Below are 21775 nucleotides of genomic sequence, written 5' to 3' on the forward strand. Positions count from 1 at the left end.
GCCAAGCTTCTAGAAGAAAATATAGGCGGGTCCTTTCTGATCAAGTGGTGACAAATAAACTTTCTTAAACAAGATGCAAAAACGCGTGCTGCCAAGGAAAAAAGGATAAATTCAAGTACATTAACTATAAGACCATTCATCAAAAGACAGCTCAGGCTGGGCGTGGTGGCTTTGGGAGGCTGAGGCGGGAGGATCACCTGAAGTCAGGAGTTCAAGACCAGCCTGGCCAACACAGCGAAACCCCATCTCTACTGAAAATACAAAATTATCCGGGTGTGGTGGCAGATGCCTATAGTCCCAGCTACTTGGGAAGCTGAGACAGAAGAATCGCTTGAACCTGGGAGGCAGAGGCTGCAGTGAGCCAAGATTGCATCACTGCACCCCAGCCTGGGCGACAGAGTGAGACTCTGTCTCAAAAAAAAAAAAAAAAAAACAACAAAGAAAAACCAGATGAGCTGTGAAAGGGGAGAAGACGGTTGTTACTCTGTTATTCTTGGTGCTTACTCTCTGTCAGACTTCAAAGAACTCTAAAAGGATGGAAAAAGATTTGCAAGTCAAAGACAAATGGGCAAAAGATGCTAACAGGCAGTGCACGGAGGAGGAAGCCAACAGCTACTGAGCAGCTGCTCACCCCTCAGGGATCAGGGACTCACAAAGCAGGTGAGAAGACAGCATGACACCCCCAGGGTGACCAGCACAGAAGATGTCTGACAACGGGTGTGTGGACCCCCCAAGCCCTGACCCCACTTCTGCTCCTGGGCTGTTTTTCCACCACGGAGAATGGGCACAGCAGTTCTGGGACCCCTTCCGGCCTTCCCAGATGAGCTGAGGTCCAGGAGGGACCTGGATGCCCAAGCCAGCTCCCCTCACCTCCACCAGTTGCAGCTGCCCACGGTGAACGTGGCCAGGCGTGGGGTACGCCGGCTCCAGGAATGTGATGCTCATCTGGTTGCCCTGGGAAGGCACATGGGTAGGTGAGGGTCGGCACGGGCCTGGACCACAGTGCCACTGGGCCACGCCCACCCAACCACCCTGCCACATCATCTCAGCTCCCTCACCTGCAGCGCCACATCCGGCCTGCTCTCCATGGGGACGAAGACATCTCCCCGCTGGGTCTCTGAGTGCAGTTCATAACGGAGGGTCCCACCGTAGGATGACACCTGGAGGCGGGACAGACAGAGGTGACCTGGCCAGACCCTGGCCCCAGGCTCAGAGCCCGTCAGCAGTGGTCTGGGCACCCCCAGCCCTGAGCTGGGCCCGGATACTTGCGCTCATTCCCTACCTGGGACAGGGCCTGGGCACCCTCACGGACCCTCATGGAGCTCCCCCTCCCTAGACAGACCCCACTCCTGGCTCCCAACCCTCTCAGGCGTCCTGGCCATCCTCAAAGTGCCTCCCCTAGACCTGATACCCTGCTTACCCGGTCCCCCAGGTAGGAGGGCGGGGCCTGCCAGTACAGCTCGGGGAAAGCCTCGGGCACAGCCTCAGGCACATGCCGCAGGTCTGCACGGAGCATCTCCGTCCCTGGCCGCCGCTCGTGGGGCACCACCTGCCGGTCAGTGCTCAGCAGCACCCAGCCCTCCATGTCCACGAACTGTGGGCACACACATGTGGGGGCACACACATGTGGGGGCACACACATGTGGGTGCACACGGGTGGACGCCCACACATCACAGGGCCCCATCTTGAGTCCAGTCCCACCTACGCCCTCCCCGAGAAGGCATTGCCCTCAGTCCTGCAGGCACACCTCCTGGCGGGTGTAGGACGAGCTCCGGCAGCGCTCCGTGGCCCCAAAGCAGAAGCAGCGGGTGCAACCTTTGGGGTTGGCAGCATCCAGGGAGAAGGTCCCAAGGCTGCACTGGTCACATCTGGGGCCCTGCACGTTCTCCTAGGGACGAGAGAACAGTGAGGGTGGTCGGCAGGTGCCAGGTGCCTGACCCCAGGTTCCTGGTACCCACTTGCCCATGGGGATGACTCTCCCAAAAGCTTCTAGGAAGCCCCAGCTGCCCAGAAAGGCTCATAAGGACACTTTCAGCTGATGAGGCTGGAGGGAGAGGCCAGATCTGGGCCCAGCCCTCACTTACCTTACAGTAGCACTGCCCTGTGAGGGGATCACACATGCCAGGCGCAGTGCCCGCCTCGTGACAGTCACAGGGGCGGCAGCGGGGGTAGCCATGGAAGCCCGGAGAGCAGGTATCACAGCGGCGCCCAGTCACGTTGGGTCTGCACCTGCGGCAGGGGCAGGAGCTGAGCCCCCTCCACCCCAGGTCACTCACACCAAAGTGAGACCTCGTAGGCACCCCCCACCCAGGCAGCATCCTCCCAGAAGCAGAGGAGAGGGCGCTGCTGCACCCAGGGAGCACGAATGGGAGCAGGGTGGGTGCCAGGACCCGCTGGCTAGAGGAAATGCTGTCCTTAAGGCCACCAGGGGCCGCGCTGATGCCGCTCTGGGCTCTCACTTGCACTGGCCGCTGTCTGTGTCACAGGTAGGGTCTATGAGCTCCTGGACGCCGGGCCCTGAGCAGTTACACTCCTCACAGCCGACCAGGGGGTGGCAGCCAAAGGTCTGGGGCTGGCACAGCAGGCAGTCGGGCGGGACGGTGCGTGGTGGGCAGATGCACTGGCCCGTGAGCTCGTCACAGAGGCGGGCGCCGCAGTCACAGGCTGTGGGGCGGGTACAGGGTTTGCTGACCCCTCTTCCCAGTCCCACCCCTCTCAGAGGCCCCAGATGCAGCCCTAGGGGATGTGGCGGTGTGGCGGGGGCAGGGGAGACAAGAACAGGGACCCCTGCCCCGGGTGCTGAGCCTTGGACAGCTTCTGACGTGGAGGCAGCTGCTCAGAATCAACATCATCGTCAGAGACTGTGGACCACCTGCTGGTCCCTGAAACCTTCTGCACGGCCCGCAAGCTGGAGTACTGGGCCCAGGCCTGCAGACAGGGCAGCAATGCTGCCCTGCCAGGCTCTAGAACATTCTCCTGACCCTGCTTTCTGATCGACCCATCCACCTTGGGCTCTAGCACCAACCCTGCCGCTGGGCGCCCAAGGACTGGGGTACTCACGCCTGCAATTGGGGAAGCCCCAGTATCCGGTGGCACAGCGGGAGCAGTCACGACCAATGACGTGGGCACGGCAGGGACACTGGCCCCCGAAGGGCTCACACGTGGGGCCTGTAGCACCTACTTCGTGGCAGCCACATGGACGGGCTCCGTTGTTATAGAAGAGGGAGAGGGAAGCAGCAGCGTTTCGGCAGAACAGGGATGAGCTGCTGGGGCTACATGGAGGAGCAAGCAGTGAGGCCAGCTCCCCACCCAGACCCCCACCCCGGATCCCTGACCTGCCAGAGCCCTGCCCACCTGATGTGGTAGCCCTGGGCTGCGCAGTGGCTGATGAAGTCATAGGATTTGTCCAGGGGCTCCTCCCGGAGGTAGCCAAAGCTGTAGACGTTCTCAGGGACCACGAGTACATAATCCTAGGGGGTGAGGCCTGGTCACTCTCCCGTGGGCCCAGAGCCTGCAGCGGGGAAGCCCCCAGTGGCTGGCTGGGACCAGGGTCCTGCAGGCAGCTCAGAGTCCTGGCGGCAGCAGCCCAGCCCAGCCCTGGGCCCTGGCTGCTCAGGGGAGGCCACTCCAAGCCAAACAGCAGCTTTCGGGGGTGTGAGGAGGCAGCAGCATTGATGAGACCTCCTGGTGTCTCCCACATCTCCGTCTGCTGGCCACGCCTTCCTCCTCCCTCTCCTTCCTGGAGGCCCCACCTCCTCCAGGAAGGCCACCCTGACCAGCAGGGTGCAGGGTGCAGGTCCAGGGCCCCTCTGGAGCCTCACAAGGTGGATCGGGAGGTCCCCTAAGGCAGGAGCTGCTTTGCTGGGCATAAGGCCAGGCCTCAGCAGGCCCAGAACAGACCCAGCCCAAGTGTACCAGAGTGGTATGACAAGTATAAGGACAGCTGCTCCCTGAGCAGAACATCAGCTGGGACTCACCAGCCAGAGCCACCGGCCCTCGGGCACACGCACGGTCACAGTGAGCTCGCTGTGGGTCACGTCCAGCAGGGCCTGGCCCTCACACACCACCAGGGTGCGGCAGCCATAGCCATGTGGACAGAAGCTGGCGTTGGCGTGGCCTGGGCGGGGGAGAAAGGCAGAGTTAGGCCCCCATCTCCAGCACCCCCAAGACACCCAGAGGGTTGAAGATGGCAGTGTCGGGGCAGCCAAGGAGTGCCCGCTGGCCAACGGCCACAGGCATAGGACGTGCCCAAGAGGTCTGCAAGGCCGGCCTCTCATGTCACGGGAGTTCGCCGATTCATGACCTACAGGTGTCATGCAGGACACCTCTAGGTGCCGGTCAACTCCATGTGCGGGACCCCAGGCTTGGCCGAGCCAGGAACCAGACAAATACACAGGGCCACATGTGCTGCCAGCGGCATCCTGGGGCAAGCCCTCAATTCGCCACGTGCCATGGAGCACAACAGGGCTTCCCAACGCACGAGACGGAGGCGAGACCCAGCCTTCTCTGAGAACGGGGGCGGGCGGGCGGGTGGGGGCTGCGGGCTGCAAGGGCAGCTAGTTTGAGAACTGACGGCAGGACAGGGTCATGTTGCCTGTCACTCATAGCAGGTAGCACAGGCCACACTGTGGCGCCAGCGTTCCAGCCTCATCGTGTGTGGTAGCCTCTCCAGCCCCCACACCATACACTCACCCTGCCACACGCGGCCGGCGTTGATGAGGACTTCCACGGGGAAGGTGGGGTGGGCTGGCTGGTAGCCGTGCAGCAGGAAGGCGTAGCGGCCCAACATGGGCACATGGGTGGTGAAGACCACGGTGGCCTGCAGGGATAAGCCCTAGTGAGCAGGCTGAGCTGTGAGCCCCTGCTGCCCCCTGGACCGCCTGCCGTGGGTTGGGGCCCAGAGTCCTGCCCTGACACCCCCGTCCCTCTAGAGACCGTGGCCCTCACCTGGGGCTCACGCAGCAGGGTGGGCTCCGTGTCAGGGTCCACGGCGGTGGGGGGCCGAGGTTGGGGTCCGGTTGGGGACGTGGCTGGAGTGAGATCCTGTGCGTGGGTCAGCGGGAGGCCGGGCGGCAGTGGGATCACCTGGCAGTCCCTGAGGATGAGGGGCTGGGGCGGCTTTGGGAAGCGCGAGGGCAGACAGGCAGCACTGGTGAGAGCACAGTGGGTGAGTCAGAGCCGGCCCTGCCGCCGGGCCCTCGGCCGTGCCCCTCCCAGCCCCACTACCTGCCACTACCTGCCGGGGCCAAAGGCGCCGTGGCTGCTGATGCAGCGGACCCGGGGCTCCAAGAACTCCGGGCTGAACTCCTCAATGGGCACCAGAGTGACCCCATGCTGCAGGCAGAAGGACGAGATGCTGCAACGCCCGTGGTGCGGGGAGGATAGGGGGTGCAGGCGGTATAATGGGGGGTGCAGGCGGTACAATGGGGGGGCCGGTCACACAGCTCAGACCCAGGAAACTGCAAACCCAGGTGTCCGACTGAGCCCTGCTCTTTGCAGGAAGCCCTTGTCCCTGCTCCGGCTGCACAAACCCAAACCCTAGACCAGCGTGTGGGCCAGTTCCTGGGCCCACAGACCTGTGCGGCTCCTCCCATAGCCCTCTTTCTCCCCTTCGCCCTCCCATCCGTCACTATTCCCCCACCCTTATCTCGAGGGCTGTTTGGTGCCACCAGGCCAAGACAGGCCCAGCTCTCCCAGGACCTGGCCCAGGCAGGCGCTCAGCAGGCACAAGCCGCAAATGGGTGCTCCCTTCCCGTGCGGCCATGTGAGGTTGGTGTCTTGGAACATGGCAACTTATCCGCAGACACAACAGTGGGAGACGTGACTGCACAGAACATGTTGTGTGGCATTTATAGAAAGTTCCAGGCCAGGTGTGGTGGCTCCTGTCTGTAATCCCAGCATTTTGGGAGGCCCAAGAGGGCGGATCACCTGAGGTCAGAAGTTTGAGAATAGCCTGGCCAACATGGTGAAACCCCGTCTCTCCTAAAAATACAAAAATTAGCCGGGCGTGGTGGTGAGTGCCTATAGTCCCAGGTACTTGGGAGACTGAGGCACAAGAATCGCTCGAACCCAGGAGGTGGAGGTTGCAGTGAGCCAAGATCTTGCCATTGCACTCCAGCCTGGGTGACAGAGACTCCATTTCAAAAAAAAAAAAGAAAAAAAGAAAGTTCCAGAACAGGCAACCAACTAATGCTGTCTGTGCCAAGAGGTGGCTGCCCTGGGTCCTGGGAACTATGACTGCAGGTGCTTTCCTGAGCACATGGAACAGCTCGGGGGTACGTCAAAAGGGACTGAATCCACAAAACGCTTGCAGGAGGGGTTCCAGAAGAAAGATGCTGGGCATGAGCAAGTGTGGCCGCCTTGGGGACCTGGGACCCCAACTGTCCTCTCCCCTCTCATGCATGTTTCAAATCTTCTGAAAGAAGCTGACCCCTTGGGGTGGGGACCTGAGGGGTCCTTACCAGGAAGAAGCGTGCCTGCTCAGCTGTGAGCCTCACGCTGGCCTCTGAGTCCAGGTGGAAGACAGCCAGGCGGTCATGGGTATCCCGGGCGGTGCCCCGGCACAGGGTGCTGTGGGGGGAGGGTGGTCAGCAGGTGGGGCAGCCCCGGGCGTGCCCTTACTCCAGCCTCACCGGCTCCCACTCACCTGTACAGGCAGGGGTGCAGGGAGAGCAGCCCCTGCTGGGGGGCCCGCTGTGGGGTGTGCACGGCCATGCCCACCTCCTGGCGGGCATCCTCATTGGCGTACTCCACCACTAGGGCGTAGCGGCCCGGCTGCGGCACTGCCACTTGAAGCTGGACGTCCACCTGCAGGAAGGCAGGGTGACGGGAGGGCCGCCACCCCTCGCCCTTTACACCTCCCTCCCCTCCCACTCCAGTACCTCCCTGACCCCAGGGCCTGCCCCTCAGCCGAGTCCCACCCTGGCCCGGACAGCTCCAGGCAAGTGGTGGGGGCTGAGCTGTATGCGGAGGCCACAGCCGATCCCAGGTACAGACAGGCACCGAGGTCACACATGCAGGAGGCAGGGGCGCCCTGCCTGGGTGCTGGGCTCCATTGCCTGAGGCAGTGCCCTGCTCCTATAACCTGTCACCGCCACAGGACCCGCAGCCCCCAGGCCAAGGTCCTGCAACACCCATTGCTCCGTGGGGTCCCAGGACACGCACATCACTGCCCGTGCAGGTGATCAGTGGCGGGTGCAATGGGCTGAGCTGTTCCGTGGGGCAGGGCCGGGGCAGGCTGTTGTCCTGGCGACACAGGGCCTCCAGCCCGGCGGCCGAGGGGAAGCCATCCAGGGGGAGGTGTGTGTAGAGGAGGCAGCTGGATGGACACAGACCATGGTCAGCCCCAGGTCTGCCCAGGTCCCCAGAGACAGCCTGAGTCGGGGAAGCCAGGCACAGTGGGGGTCCAGGCAGCCCCCACCCCGGTCCCACCACATGTGTGGCCTCACTTGTCGCCAGACTGCTGGGCAGAGGGGCGGTATGTGCAGGCCTCGGTCACCCGCAGCTGCAGGAGCGCCGCCTCGTAGTATGCGCTAGGCAGCAGAACCACGTAGTCCTGTAGGGTGGTGGAGGTGGTGGAGGTGGTGGTGGAGGTGGTGCTGAGAAGGGTGGGCCCCACCCCCTGACCCGGCCCCCAGCCCTCACTCTGGCCCCCGCCTCACCAGGAGCACCCCTTCAGCCTCCACAAGCAGGGCCCAGGTGCCAGGATTCAGTACAAAGGGCTCTCCGAAGCCCCTCTGGGGCACAGTGATGAAGGCAGGTTCCGTGCTGGGTGGGAAGGCCACAGGCTGGCTCTGCGCTGTGCCTGGGCGGGGGTAAGGGGTGAGACTCCTGAGCCCAGCCCTTGGGGCCACCCCAGGCTGCACCCCCTACAGGGTTGGGGATAGGCTAGTCCTACCACCCACAGGAGCCAGAGGAAGGTGGCGGGGGCTTGGGAGTGGGCTGGGCTGGTGGGGCAGGGGCTGGGTAGGGCAGGGCAGGGCAGGGCAGGGCGGGGCAGGGGCTGGGTAGGGCGTGGCAGGGGCTGGGCAGGGCGGGGCAGGGGCTGGGCAGGGCGGGGAAGGGGCTGGGCAGGGCGGGGCAGGGGCTTGGCAGGGCGGGGCGGGGTGGGGCAGGGGCTGGGTAGGGCGGGGCGGGGCAGGGGCTGGGTAGGGCGGGGTGGGGCAGGGGCTGGGTAGGGCGGGGCGGGGCAGGGGCTGGGTAGGGCGGGGCGGGGCAGGGGCTGGGTAGGGCGGGGCAGGGGCTGGGTAGGGCGGGGCGGGGCAGGGGCTGGGTAGGGCGGGGCGGGGCAGGGGCTGGGTAGGGCGGGGCGGGGCAGGGGCTGGGCAGGGCGGGGCGGGGCAGGGGCTGGGCAGGGCGGGGCGGGGCAGGGGCTGGGCAGGGCGGGGCGGGGCAGGGGCTGGGCAGGGCGGGGCAGGGGCTGGGCAGGGCGGGGAAGGGGCTGGGCAGGGCGGGGCAGGGGCTGGGCTGGGCGGGGCAGGGCTTGGGAGTGGGCTGGGCTGGTGGGGCAGGGGCTGGGTAGGGCAGGGCGGGGCAGGGGCTGGTTAGGGCAGGGCAGGGCAGGGCAGGGGCTGGGTAGGGCAGGGCAGGGGCTGGTTAGGGCAGGGCAGGGCAGGGCAGGGGCTGGGTAGGGCGGGGCAGGGGCTGGGTAGGGCAGGGCAGGGCAGGGCAGGGCGGGGCAGGGGCTGTGGCCCAGGGACCCCACTCACAGTTGGCGCAGGCAGCCGACCTGCCCTCCTCTCGCACAGAGACCCGCCCGCTCACACTCATGGCCCCCCGGTTGACGTATCGGAAGACAAGCCAGAAAAGGTCGGGGGAGGTCAGGTTCAGCCTGGCCACGATCCTGGGCTGGATGGGCGTGGAGCGTTGGGTCACTCTCCCCGACCACTGCCAGCCTGAGGCCCGGGCCTTCAAGGGGCCTGCCCACCCCTCCCTGCCAACCACGCCTGGCTCCACTTCTAGGCTGAGCCTGGGAGGGGGAGCACAGCACCCACCTGGACAGGTGCCATCTGCGCATAGCCCCTCCAGCTGAAGTTCTCGAACTCGAGGGGGTTGAAGCCAAAGCGCACGGCGTGACCCTCAGGTGTGGCGGCCTCCTCCAGTTCCAGGCGCAGGTGGTGCAGGTCTGGGAGGTAGTGGTCCCTCGCAGGCCTGGCCACAGCAGGGGCTGGTCAGGTGCAGCCTGGCCATCCTACCTGGCCCTGCACAGCGGCCCTGGATCTCCAGGGAGGGTGAGGCCTCACTTGGGCCCACGGTGAGGGACACGGAGAGGCCCGGAGGACAAGCTGCTTGCCCCGCTCCCCGCCACCCAGTGGGGAAGGGGTACCCACTTGCTGCAGGTGGGGCCTTGGGTGTTGGGGCGGCACCGGCAGGCGCCGGTCCTCGGTTCACAGCTCTGGCCCAGCGCACCGCCAATGTCACACCGGCAGCCTGCCGCGAGAAGGTGGGACATCAGAGGCTGCCTGGCCCCCACCAGCCTCAGAGGCCCCTCACAGCCAGACTGAGAAGCCTGCCTGGGGCTCTCTGGACGATGGAGAGTCAGGGGTCAGGGGTCAGGGGTCAGGGGTCAGGGGTCAGGGGTCAGGGCTCAGTGCTCAGGGCGAGGGCGAGGGCGAGGGCGAGGGCGAGGGCGAGGGCGGGGGAGCTGGGGTCTGTTAGTGCCATCTGCCTGGGTGCAGGACAGGGGAGAGGAAGCCATGCATCTGGGTGGGAGCTGCGCCCCCTCTCCCGCACCGTAGCACAGGCTGGCACCAAGGGGCAGCCATCCATCACCCAGGCCTCATGCTGCCCAGGCTGCACTTGTCCCTCTGGGCCTTGGGTTCCCCAGCATAAACTGAGGGGAGGCAGGGCCGTGGTCTGGGATGAGCGAGTGGGCACTCACTGCGGCAGCCGAAATAGTCAGCCTGATCCAGTCCAAAGAAACCATCCTTGCAGGATGCGCAGGCCTGGCCACACACGTGGGGCTTGCAGAAGCACTGGCCGGTGCCCTGGGGGCCAAGGGAGGAGGTGAAGTGGGGCACGGGAGGGTCCCAACCCGTGTGCCCCCAAATCCCCCACACCTTGGTCCTCAGACTCACCGGCTGGCACTGAGCAACTCCACCCAGCGTGCCCCTGGGGTCGCAGCTGCAGCCTGGGGAGAGCAGAGCAGGACTCAGATGCTTGGTGGGGCAGGAGAGCCTGGCTCCAGCCCCCTGAGGAACCCCCACATACTAACACCCCCTCCAGGGCACATTCACGGGCTCCAGCCCCCCCAGGAACCCCTGCACCCCGACACGCCCTCCAGGATACACTCACGGGTACAGTTCCCCAAGGAACCCCTATACCCCAACACTCCCTCCAGAACACACTACAGGCTCCAGCCCCCCCAAGGAAATCCCATACCCCAACACTCCCTCTAGAGCACACTCACAGACTCCAGCCCCCCAGGAACCCCTGTACCCCAACACTCCTTCCAGGATACCCTCATGGGTACAATCCCCTGAGGAACCCCACACCCCAACATTCCCTCCAGGGCACACTCACGGTTGCAGCCCCCCCGAGGAACCCCCACACACTAACACCCCCTCCAGAGCACACTCACAGGCTCCAGCACCCTGAGGAAACCCCATACCCCAACACTCTCTCCAGGGCACACTCATGGACTCCAGTCCCACGCAGGAACTGCCTGCACCCCAACATTCCCTCCAGGACACACTCATGGACTCCAGTCCCCCCCAGGAACCCCCGTACCCCAACATTCCCTCCAGGACACACTCATGGGTGCAATCCCCTGAGGAACCCCACACCCCAACACTCCCTCCAGGGCACACGCACAGGTGCAGCCCCTCCGAGGAACCCCTGTACCCCAATACTCCCTTTAGGGCCTTTAGGGCACACTCACAGGCTCTAGCCCCCCAAGGAACCCCCATACCCCCAATACTCCCTCAGGGCACACTCGCAGCCCCCCCGAGGAACCCCACACCCCAACATTCCCTTCAGGCCACACTCATGGGTACAATCCCGAGGAACCCCATATCCCACCACTCCCTCCAGGGCATACTCACGGGCTCCAGCCCCTCCAGGAACCCTGCACCCCAACACTCCCTCCAGGATACACTTGGCGGATACAGTTCCCCAAGGAACCCCTGTACCCCAATACTCCCTCCAGGGCACACTCACGGGTACAGCCCTCGGGGTTGCTGGGGCTCAGTCCCCAGAACCCAGGTTTGCAGCGGTCGCAGCTCGGCCCCTCCACGTGAGCCCGGCACATACAGGGAACCTGTGCCTGGGAAAGGACAAGACTGCGGTCGGAGCGGCGCCGTGCTCTCCCAACCCACAAACCTCAGCCATAGAGCCCTGAAAAGGGGTAGTGAGGGGTGAGGGCTGAGGGCCCTCACCTGTGACTCACAGGAGTCACCTACAGTAGGGGCAGAGGACCAGCCTAAGGAGCAGACAGGCCCTGGGGTTGCCATGGCAATTGAGCAGCAGGCAGGAAGCCCTGGTCTCACCGGGCTTGGGACTTTTAGCTTGGCCTGGGTCCCCACCCATCTCCCACACTCGAGCAGACTTGGGCTCACCTCAGGAAGGGCAGGATCCACTGAGGCCAGACCAGCAGGGTGGCAAGAGCCAGCTGTGAAGAGAGGACCATGCCTCGGTCATTCCCCGGTGACCAACCCTGAAGGTCAAGGGCGTCCCAGGCCCAGGCAGAACCCACGGTCCCACGGGACCTGACCAGCACAGGTGCCTCTCATCCACGTGGACGGCCTGAAAACATGCACCTCCCTGCTCCCTCCACAGCAACGGACATGCCATCCCACCACACAGCACCTGCTCACGGACACGCACGCAAACGTGCACCGCGTGGGATACCCGTGGACGTTCCACACGCAGTGTGTGACACACGTCTGAACAAGCACACAAACTCACGTGAAAATGCACCCACTACACGTGCACTAACACACGCACACGCCTGTGAAAGGACATGAACACGCACACCTACACTTGAGACACGCGATACGCGCACCCACTTACGTGACGCGCGCACCCACACGTGACACGTGCACCCATTTACGTGACACACATGCCCACACTTACACGAAGCGCACACCCACTCACGTGACAAGCGCACCCAGACTTATGAGACAACACGCACACCCACTTATGCAACACACACACCCACACTTATGCGACGCGCGCCCACACTTAGGCAACATGCAACACACGCACCCACGTGACACACAAACCCACTTACGACACATGCAACCACACTACGCGGCATGCAACATGCGCACCCACTTACGTGTCACACGCACCCACACTTAGGCGACACATCCACCCACACTTAGGCAACACATGACATGCGCACACACACAAAACACAACACACACACCCACACTCACGAGACATGACAGGCGCGGATGCACAGCACGCAGATGTGGGCAGTACACAGACACTCCTGCACAGCATGTGAACAAGGTACGAACACAAAGCACGGGGACGTAGTCGCAGTACACACAGCGCATAGATGCAAGTGAACAGCGTCACAGGAAGGCAGGTAGCGTGTGAACAGCACATAGACCCACAAACAGGCCCGGCACCTGGTGCACACTGCCACCTGCCTGCTCACCTTCGCAGTAGGGGAAGTTGTAGGCACCGGGCACACACGTGTCACACCGCAGCCCCGTCACGCGGGGCCGACAGCTGCACTGCCCACTCTGGGAGTCACAGGCTGCGTGCAGGGAGCCTTCGGCAGAGCAGTGGCAGGCTGTGGACAAGGATAGCTGTGGGCACGCAGTGGAGACCGCACCCGCCTCCCCACCGCTTCCTCCCTAGGCACTCACGGACACAGCTGGGAAAGCCGTGGAAGCCGGGGCTGCATTCCTGGCAGGCGGTGCCTGTGTAGCCGGGGCGGCAGCGGCACAAACCTCCCGCCCCACAGAGCTGGTCCAGGGCTCCCCGAGGGTCACAGGTGCATGCTGCAGGGGGACAATGGGGTCAGGCCCTGGCGCCATGTGGGTGGCAGAGCCCCTTCCTGCCCTGACCCTCTGCTCACCTTGGCAGTTAGGGAAACCGTGGTAGCCAGGGCGGCACTGGTCACAATGAGGTCCGGCAAACTCAGGCTGGCACAGGCAGCGGCCGGCCTCATCGCAGCCCTCGGGCAGGGTTCCTGCAGGGCTGCAGCCACACACTGCAGAGCGGAGCGGGTGTCATAGTAGGCCAGGCCCACGGGCCTCCCCTACCTACGCCCACATGGAGAGGTGCCACTCACACTGGCAGAGAGGGAAGTGAAAGTAGCCGGGGGCACAGCGATCACACGTGGCCCCCTCGAAGCCCGCTCGGCACCTGCACTGGCCTGTGTCAGGGTCACAGCGGTTGTCGGCCACTCCAGGGCTGGAACACTGGCAGGCTGCAGGAAGGGGCGGCCCACATGCTTGGTCAGAGGCACCAGGCCTCTGGTGTCCGCCTCGAGCGCAGGTAGAGGTTGAGTGGGGAGAGGGGACTCACGCTGGCAGCCGGGGCCGTAGAACCCTGGCGCACAGAGCTCACAATGGGTGCCTTGGAAGTTGGGTTTGCACACACAGCGTCCCACCCTCGGGTCCTTCCGGCAGGCGTTGCCCTGGGTCCCTGCCGCGCTGCAGTCACAATCTGGAGGGTGGGGACAGGCAGGGGAGTCTCAGATGCCCTGCAGACCCCAGTACGCCCCTCCTGGCAAACTTTCCCTCTCCACAAACTCATTTTCTTACACTTTTACACAACACTAACGAGAAAATAAAAGAATAAAAATCCCAACAACAGCTGCGCGCAGTGGCTCACGCCTGTAATCCCAGCACTTTGGGAGGCCGAGGTGGGCAGATCATGAGGTCCAGAGTTAGAGACCAGCCTGACCAACATAGTGAAACCCCGTCTCTACTAAAAATACAAAAATTAGCTGGGCGTAGTGGCGCGCGCCTGTAATCCCAGCTACTTGGGAGGCTGGGGCAGGAGAATCGCTTGAACCTGGGAGGTGGAGGTTGCAGTGAGCCAAGATCGCACCACTGCACTCCAGCCTGGGCAACAGGGCGAGACTCCGTCTCAAAAAAAAAAATTCCAACAAGGGAGAGGCGTGTTTGGGAAAACAGTGGCGTGCAACAAAGTCAGGCCAACTATCAAAACACTTCATTAGTTATTTGTTATGTAGATTCCTAGTTAGCTGCAAGCATTAACACAAACAGAAAATACAAATCAAAACTCAAAACAAGCTGCAAAGCAAATTATAGTTTTTGTTTTTTTTTTTGAGACGGAGTCTTGCTCTGTCGCCCAGGCTAGAGTGCAGTGGCACGATCTTAGCTCACTGCAAGCTCCGTCTCCCAGGTTCACACCATCCTCCTGCCTCAGCCTCCCCAGCAGCTGGAACTACAGGCGCACGCTGCCACGCCCGGCTAATTTTTGTATTTTTAGTAGAGACGGGGTTTCACTATGTTAGCCAGGACGGTCTCGATCTCCTGACCACGTGATCCGCCCGCCTCAGCCTCCCAAAGTGCTGGGATTAAAATTATAGTTTCTTTAGAAACAATGTCGGATGTTGGGAAGAAGGTAGAAAGAATGTATCAAATGTCTTAACTTACACATGAAAGGAGGGTTGTGAACACACTTCAGTTTTTGTTACTGATAGAAAAATAAAGGTTCAATTCTTGTCAAAAATGTAAGAGTAACCACTGGTCAGACCAGAACACAGAAAGAGAGCTTGCAAACCCTCCCCAGAGAGGAAACAGTAGCAAAAACAAACAGACCAAAATCAAAGCACGTTTTCTTGCTCTAACTTGTGAAAGTCAGGAAAGGAAACATTTCAGCAGAAAAGGAGAAATGATACAAGGGCAGGAGCGAGCCCGAACTGACAGCGGCAAGGACGATCGTGGGGCTGGGCTGTCTCCTTCATGAGATTAAAAACTGAAGACGTCAGCGTGACCAAGAGGAAACTCCAGCCATAGCCTCTTGAAAGAGCGTACCTTAAACCAACGCCTCAGACAGGTGGTAAACCGAGAGCTGTGTGCAGGGGGCTGGAGTGGACGCAAACACAGAGGTGAGTGAGGACGGAAGCTATGGCGGTAATGAGACGGAGGGAAGCTCAGGCACACCACCCAGTGGGGCAGCAGAAACGAACCTCTAGGAGCAGGTAACGTGTCCTGGGGGTGAGGGAAGCTAAAACTATTAAAATGGCAAGGAGAATTTGGCAAAACCAGAGTCAGAGAGAGACAAAGACTGGATGGAGATACATAGACTGTGACAGCTCAGAGGGACAGAAATTAAGCAAGGGTACTGTGGGTTTGAAGAGTATAATGAACAAACCTCCTTCTTTTTTTGGAAATGGAGTTTCGCTCTTGTTGCCCAGGTTGGAGTGTAGTGGCGCCATCTCAGCTCACTGCAAACTCTACCTCCCGGGTTTGAGCCATTCTCCTGCCTCAGCCTCCCGAGTAGCTGGGATTACAGGCATGCGCCACCACGCACAGCTTATTTTGTATTTTTAGTAGAGACGGGGTTTCTCCATGTTGGTGAGGCTCATCTCAAACTCCCGACCTCAGGTGATCCGCCCACCTCAGCCTCCCAAAGTGCTGGGATTACAGGCATGAGCCATCGCGCCTGGCCACAAGCCTGCTTTAACATGCCAAATCAGTACTCCATAGAGAACACACATTCCTGTCCAATGTTCCTGGAACAATCTAAAAGTGGTCACATTCTGGATTAGAAACAAAGAAAATCTCAAATTCCAAAAACAAAAGGCAGAAACTGCCAGGCGCGGTGGCTCATGCCTGTAATCCCAGCACTTTAGGAGGCTGAGGTGGGTGGATCAACTGAGGTCAGGAGTTCGAGACCAGCCTGGCCAATATGGTAAAACCCCATCTCTACTAAAAATACAAAAATTACCCAAGTATGGTGGTGGGCACCTGTAATCAATCCCAGCTACTTGGGAGGCTGAGGCAGGAGAATCGCTTGAACCTAGGAGGTGGAGGTTGCAGTGAGCCGAGATCGCGCAACTGGACGCCAGCCTGGGTGACAGAGTGAGACTCTGTGTCAAAATAAATAAATAAATAAATAAGATAAATAAAATTAAAAAATAAAAGTCATCACATTCTAGGTTAGAAGCAAAGAAAATCTCAAATTCCAAAGACAAAAGGCAGAAACTTGTCAGTGTGCCAAGTCTAACCATGATGCAGCAGAACCAGAACTGAACACCACGAAAAGGACAGGCGGGAAACCTCAGCACCTTCAACAGTGACAGGCTGAAAGAAAATAAAACCCCAAATGGTAGACTATTTAAAAAAAAAAAAACAGCAATGAGGACACCCCACATCTCAAACTACGAGACACCTAGCCGAAGCTATACTCTGAGGAAAATTTATAGCTTTAAACTAGAGTTTCCCAGCCTCAGGACTACTGACATTCCGGGCTGGATAACTCTTTGTTGTGCATGCAGGAGCGGTCCTGTGTTGTAGGAGGTTCGCAGCATCCCTAGCCTCTACCCACTGGATCGGTTACATCCATCAATCATCACAACCAAAAATGTCTCCAGACATCATCGAATGCTTCCTGTGCATCAAAGTCACCACTGGCTGAGAACCACTGCTTTAAGCCTTTTCGTTGGGAATGAAGACAGACTAAAAATAATAACTCAAGAAGCTATTTAAAAAAAAGTAATAAAGAAAGTGGATTAAAGAAATTGAATATTAGAAAGGAAAATCTCTCCTCCCAAAGAAAGAAAAACCTCAGCAGGTCTTATCAAGAGAACCGCATCTGTACTTCGAACAGACCAATAAACTCAACAAACCTCTGTTAGGTCTGATCAACCAAAAAAAAAAAAAAAAGAAAGAAAGAAAATAAAAATAAAAATAGATGAGAACAGAAATGAACAGAAATTTTAACTTTATAACAGGTCACTGTGCATAACTTTATGTCAATACATTTAAAAATCCAAACAAAATACACAATTTGCTAATACAAATAATCAAACCTGACTTAAGATGAGGAAGAAAACTGGCCGGGCGTGGTGGCTCACGCCTGTAATCCCAGCAGTTTGGGAGGCCGAGGCAGGTGGATCACTTGTGGTCAGAGTTCAAGACCAGCCTGGCCAACATGGTGAAACCCCGTCTCTACTAAAAATACAAAAAATTGGCCAGGCATGGTGGCAGGTGCCTGTAAATCCCAGCTACTCGGGAGACTGAGGCAGGAGAATCGCTTGAACCCAGGAGGCGGAGGTTGCAGTGAGCCAAGATCGTGCAGCTGCCCTCCAGCCTGGACGACAGAGTGAGACTCCATCTCAAAAAAAAAAAGATGAGGTAGAAAACTGAATACAATAGCCACAGAATACATTCAAACCTTAATTTAAGATCTCTGTTGAAAAACAGGTATCAGAGGCCAGTCTCAGTGGCTCACACCTGTAATCCCAGCACTTCGGGAGGCCAAGATGGGTGGATCACGATGTCAGGAGATCAAGACCATCCTGCTTAACTTGGTGAAACCCCATCTCTACTAAAACTACAAAAAAAATTAGCCAGGCCTGGTGGCGGGCACCTGTAGTCCCAGCAACTCAGGAGGCTGAGGCAGGAGAATGACGTGAACCTGGAAGGCGGAGCTTGCAGTGAGCCGAGATCGTGCCACTGCACTCCAATCTGGGTGACAGAGCGAGACTCCATCTCAAAAAAAAAAAAAAAAAAAAAAACGAAAAAAGAAAAACAGGTATCAGGACCAAAGGGTTTTGTAAGTTTGACCAGACTTTTAACAAGTAAATAATTTCTGTGATTTTTAAACTGATTGGGAGCATAAAAAAGTGTGGATGATTTCCCAAGTATTTTACAAAACCAAAACAATCTCACTTGTGAATTTAGACAAAATAAAATATTGATGTTCAACGCTGTGTCCCCGTTAGGAAAGACAATACAATTCATTGTAATGAACACATTGAAAGTGAATACTGTACAGCCACAGGTAAATTACTGAGTGCTTACTATGGCCCAGTAGCGAAAAGATAAATTGTCAGTTTACACCCGGGATTAGCAAACTAGTCTATGGACTCCTCGCTTGTTTTTGTAAATAAAGTTTTATTGGAACACCGCCAAGCCCACTCATGAATACATGTTCTATGGCTGCTTGCAAGCTACAGCTGGTAATGGTAGAGCTGAGGAGTTTCCCCACAGGGACCACACGGCCCTCAGTCTATGACATTTACCGTCTGGACCTTTTCCGACAGTTTGTTGACCCCTGGTTTACACTATTGACGAAAAACTAAACATTTCCACGTAAAAAAGAAAACCATCAGAGAACCAGCAGACAAGAGGATTCCGGGGTAAGGGAGCAGCATCTAAATCCGACCCAGACAGAGATTCGGTAGAACAACATGGGCAGATTCACCTAAAAATTTACAAAATCAGGACACAGAAAAAAGCTCCCCCAAAAAATAAGGGGCAAATGACCCATCAGGAGAAAAACACACAACTGATAATAGGTGATACAGGCTGGTCACAGAGGCTTACGCCTGTAATCCCAGAACTTTGGGAGGCTGAGGCGGGCAGATCCCTTGAGGTCAGGAGTTCGAGACCAGCCTGACCAACATGGAGAAACCCCGTCTCCACTAAAAATACAAAAATTAGCCAGGCATGGTGGCGCATGCCTGTAATCCCAGCTACCTGGGAAGCTGAGGCAGGAGAATCACTTGAACTCGGGGGGCAGAGGTTGCAGTGAGCTGAGATTGCAGCATTGCACTCCAGCCTGGGCAACAAGAGTGAAACTCCGTCAAAAAAAAAAAAGAAAAAAAAAAAAAGAAAGCACTTGAAAAGTCAAGCTTACAGAGTAGTCAAAGTGCAGCTAAAAATGACACAATATCGTGCCAGGCGTGGTGGCTCATGCCTGTAATCCCAGCACTTTAGGATGCCAAGGCAGACGGATTACCTGAGGTCGGGAGTTCGAGACCAGCCTGACCAACATGGAGAAACTCTGTCTCTACTAAATTACAAAATTAGCTGGGTGTAGTGGCGCATGCCTGTAACCCCAGCTACTTGGTAGACTGAAGCAGAAGAATCGTTTGAACCTGGGAGGTACAGGTGGTAGTGAGCCAAGATCACACCACTGCATTCCAGCCTGGGCAAAAAGAGCAAAACTCCATCTCAAAAAAAAAAAAAAAAAAAAAGACGTCATATCAAATACAGTCTAAGAGCCCACTCACTGGGAAAGATGCCATGCTTGTATGTCCTGTCACGAAAGGGAAAAACCCTTCCAACTAGACTATGATATGCCACCAAGCAAAAGACACGTCCCAATTCCAGAAACACTAAAAAGCAAGGGAACATGGCTCTGACTTGAGAATATTTTTTGTCTATCAAGCCAAGAGTGATAGACTCTGCTATGTGGTAATGGCAATGATTTGGTCAGCAGGTGCCATGCTGCTCTGTGGCTGTGACTGTATGCTGGGAGACTCTTTTTTTTTTTTTTTTTTAATTATTTTTTGAGATGGAGTCTCGCTCTGTCACCTAGACTGGAGTGCGATGGTGGATCTCAGCTCACTGCAACCAGGTTCAAGCGATTATCCTGTTTCAGCCCCCCAAGTAGCTGGGATTACAGGCACGCACCACCACGCCTGGCTAATTTTTGTATTTTTAGTAGAGATGGGGTTTCACCATGTTGGCCAGGCTGGTGTCTAACTCCCGACCTCAGGTAATCCACCTGCCTCGGCCTCCCAAAGTGCTGGGATTACAGGTGTGAGCCACTTTGCCCGGCCAGTTTTCTACCTCATCTTAATAATGCTTTATCACGGTATGATTAAAAAAAAAAAAAGAACCTAGATTTCAAACCACTGGGGGCTGTTTAAATAAATACTTCTTTAGTCCCTATGAAAGAGACCACAAGACAATGTGTTTACAGTATTGTGGCTGGGACGTAATCACAGGACAGGGTGCAGAGCGCATGACGAAGCTTGCGAAAGAGAAGTGCTTGTGTACAGAGAGCATTCAAGCGCTGTGCAGAGCTGGTGGAATTGTGGATAACTTTTTGATTTTGTTTTTCTTTTTGAGATGGAGTTTCGCTCTGTTGCCCAGGCTGGGGTGCAGTGGTGCAATCTCGGCTCACTGCAAGCTCCGCCTCCCGGGTTCAAGCGATTTTCCTGCCTCAGCCTCCTCAGCAGCTGGGATTACAGGTGCCCGCCACCATGCCCAGCTAGTAGAGACGGGGTTTCACCATGTTAGCCAGGCTGGCCTTGAACTCCTGACCTCAGGTGATCCACCTGCCTTGGCCTCCTGAAGTGCTGGGATTACAGGCGTGAGCCACTGTGCCCAACCAATTTTCTTTTTTGAAACAAGGTCTCACTCTGTTGCCCAGGCTGGAGTGCTGTGGTGTGATCATGGCTCACTGCAGCCTCGGCCTTGGAGGCTCAAGCAATCCTTCCACCTCAGCCTCCGGAGTAGCTCAAACTACAGGCACACATCACTACGCGCCCGGCTAATTTTTGTATTTTCTGTAGAGACAGGGTTTTACCATGTTGCCTGGGCTAACTTTTCTTTGGCTTTATGCCTACCTATATTTCTGAAGGTTTTCCAGTGTGAATAGGCATAATTTGCATAAAAAGAAATAAGCCAAAAATAAAGTGACCAAATGAAAATCCTCCCTTTCTCCAGGAACTTCCTGTGAAGCTGCCCCCATGGCTCCAGGGCAGGCCAGGGACCTGGGGGCCTCAAGGACACTTACTCACAATCTGGCCAGCTGGCAGCACCTGCTCCCTGGTGTCATTGGACGACGAGGGCGTCGCTGAGGGGAAGAGACACGCATGTTGGCCAGGTCTGCTCAGAACCCCAGCACCCTACACCCCCTGCCACCCTTAGTCTCTCAGCGCAATCGGAGATGCAGGCAGGACAACACGGTCCACCCTGGGGAACCCCTCCACCCCCTGCAGGGCTCCTGGAGTCCAGCAGGTAGTGGTATCTGTTCGGATGCCCCTGGCAGGTGCTCACGGTAGCAGCTTGGGAAGCCTGTGAAGCCCTCGGCACACACGTCACACCGCTCCCCAGAGAAGTTGGGCCGGCAGTAGCAGCGACCCGTCAGGTCCTCGCAGGTGCCATCTGTGAAGTCGGACTTGCAGTTGCAGCCTGGGCAGAGGCAGGAGCCAGGTAAGCCTGGAGCTACCAGGACCCAAGAGGTGGGTTCCAAGATGGGTCAGTCTCTACCTCCCTAGCCAGGGCCGTGGGGATGAGGGCTACAGCCAGGCCCCCTGGGGGGACATGAGGGCTGGGGACCCGCCCGTGGCCTGGGAGGCTCCTTCCTGGGCTGGGCTGGCCTGGAAGCTCAGGACATCCCCTCCAAAGCAGCCCCAAAGGCCCAGGAACGCCTCTTTCCGGGCAGACCCTGAGACCCAGGACACCCGTCCAACTGAGCCCACTCACGGCGGCAGACGTGGGGCGAGTCGAGTGGGTGGTTGGGAGAGCGGTAGAAGCCGGGCAGGCAGCGCTCACAGTTGACGCCAGTGGTGTGGTGCTGGGGGTGCAATGGCTGTTGAGTCTGGGGAGGTCCCTGCCCCACCTCGGGGCCAGCCCATTCCCAGCCCTCTAGCCCAGCCCACCTGGCAGTCGATACAGACACCCCCACCCTGATAGGTGCCATCCAGGCTCTGGCTGGCGCGGCGCCGGTCCACCTCAGGGTCGTAGTAACAGTCGGTGGCATGGCCGTGGCAGTTACAGGCTAGAGAGAGGGGAGCGCAGCTGTTGGCACGCCCTCCACGGGCCCGGGCATTGGGGCCCTCTCATGGGTCAGGGTGTGGGCAGGACATGCGTGTGTGGGAGG

At 58.5% G+C, this 21775-nt stretch overlaps 1 protein-coding gene across 2 annotated transcripts in view; it reads right to left on the reverse strand.

The window, feature by feature from the left end:
• The window catches only part of LAMA5 (laminin subunit alpha 5), a 65831-nt gene that overhangs the window by 21227 nt on the left and 22829 nt on the right, over positions 1–21775 (reverse strand). For both annotated transcript variants that reach the window (XM_054467991.2, XM_054467990.2), the window contains exons 8-40: positions 21555–21673; positions 21379–21469; positions 20950–21084; positions 20687–20746; positions 13484–13624; positions 13248–13385; positions 13032–13166; positions 12820–12954; positions 12606–12743; positions 11557–11609; positions 11159–11264; positions 10078–10130; positions 9882–9987; positions 9331–9430; positions 8995–9151; positions 8710–8848; positions 7663–7805; positions 7450–7556; positions 7166–7319; positions 6648–6808; positions 6463–6571; positions 5238–5335; positions 4949–5150; positions 4694–4820; positions 3979–4118; positions 3356–3471; positions 3062–3273; positions 2461–2665; positions 2086–2230; positions 1749–1889; positions 1421–1594; positions 1059–1160; positions 871–954 (exon numbers count right to left, since the gene is read on the reverse strand). In XM_054467991.2, coding sequence (XP_054323966.1) covers positions 871–954; positions 1059–1160; positions 1421–1594; positions 1749–1889; positions 2086–2230; positions 2461–2665; positions 3062–3273; positions 3356–3471; positions 3979–4118; positions 4694–4820; positions 4949–5150; positions 5238–5335; positions 6463–6571; positions 6648–6808; positions 7166–7319; positions 7450–7556; positions 7663–7805; positions 8710–8848; positions 8995–9151; positions 9331–9430; positions 9882–9987; positions 10078–10130; positions 11159–11264; positions 11557–11609; positions 12606–12743; positions 12820–12954; positions 13032–13166; positions 13248–13385; positions 13484–13624; positions 20687–20746; positions 20950–21084; positions 21379–21469; positions 21555–21673 — 4226 coding nt within the window. The remainder of the gene's footprint in view (positions 1–870; positions 955–1058; positions 1161–1420; positions 1595–1748; positions 1890–2085; positions 2231–2460; positions 2666–3061; positions 3274–3355; positions 3472–3978; positions 4119–4693; positions 4821–4948; positions 5151–5237; positions 5336–6462; positions 6572–6647; positions 6809–7165; positions 7320–7449; positions 7557–7662; positions 7806–8709; positions 8849–8994; positions 9152–9330; positions 9431–9881; positions 9988–10077; positions 10131–11158; positions 11265–11556; positions 11610–12605; positions 12744–12819; positions 12955–13031; positions 13167–13247; positions 13386–13483; positions 13625–20686; positions 20747–20949; positions 21085–21378; positions 21470–21554; positions 21674–21775) is intronic.

The sequence above is a fragment of the Pongo pygmaeus genome, chromosome 21 (assembly GCF_028885625.2).
Source record: "Pongo pygmaeus isolate AG05252 chromosome 21, NHGRI_mPonPyg2-v2.0_pri, whole genome shotgun sequence".
NCBI lineage: Eukaryota > Metazoa > Chordata > Mammalia > Primates > Hominidae > Pongo > Pongo pygmaeus.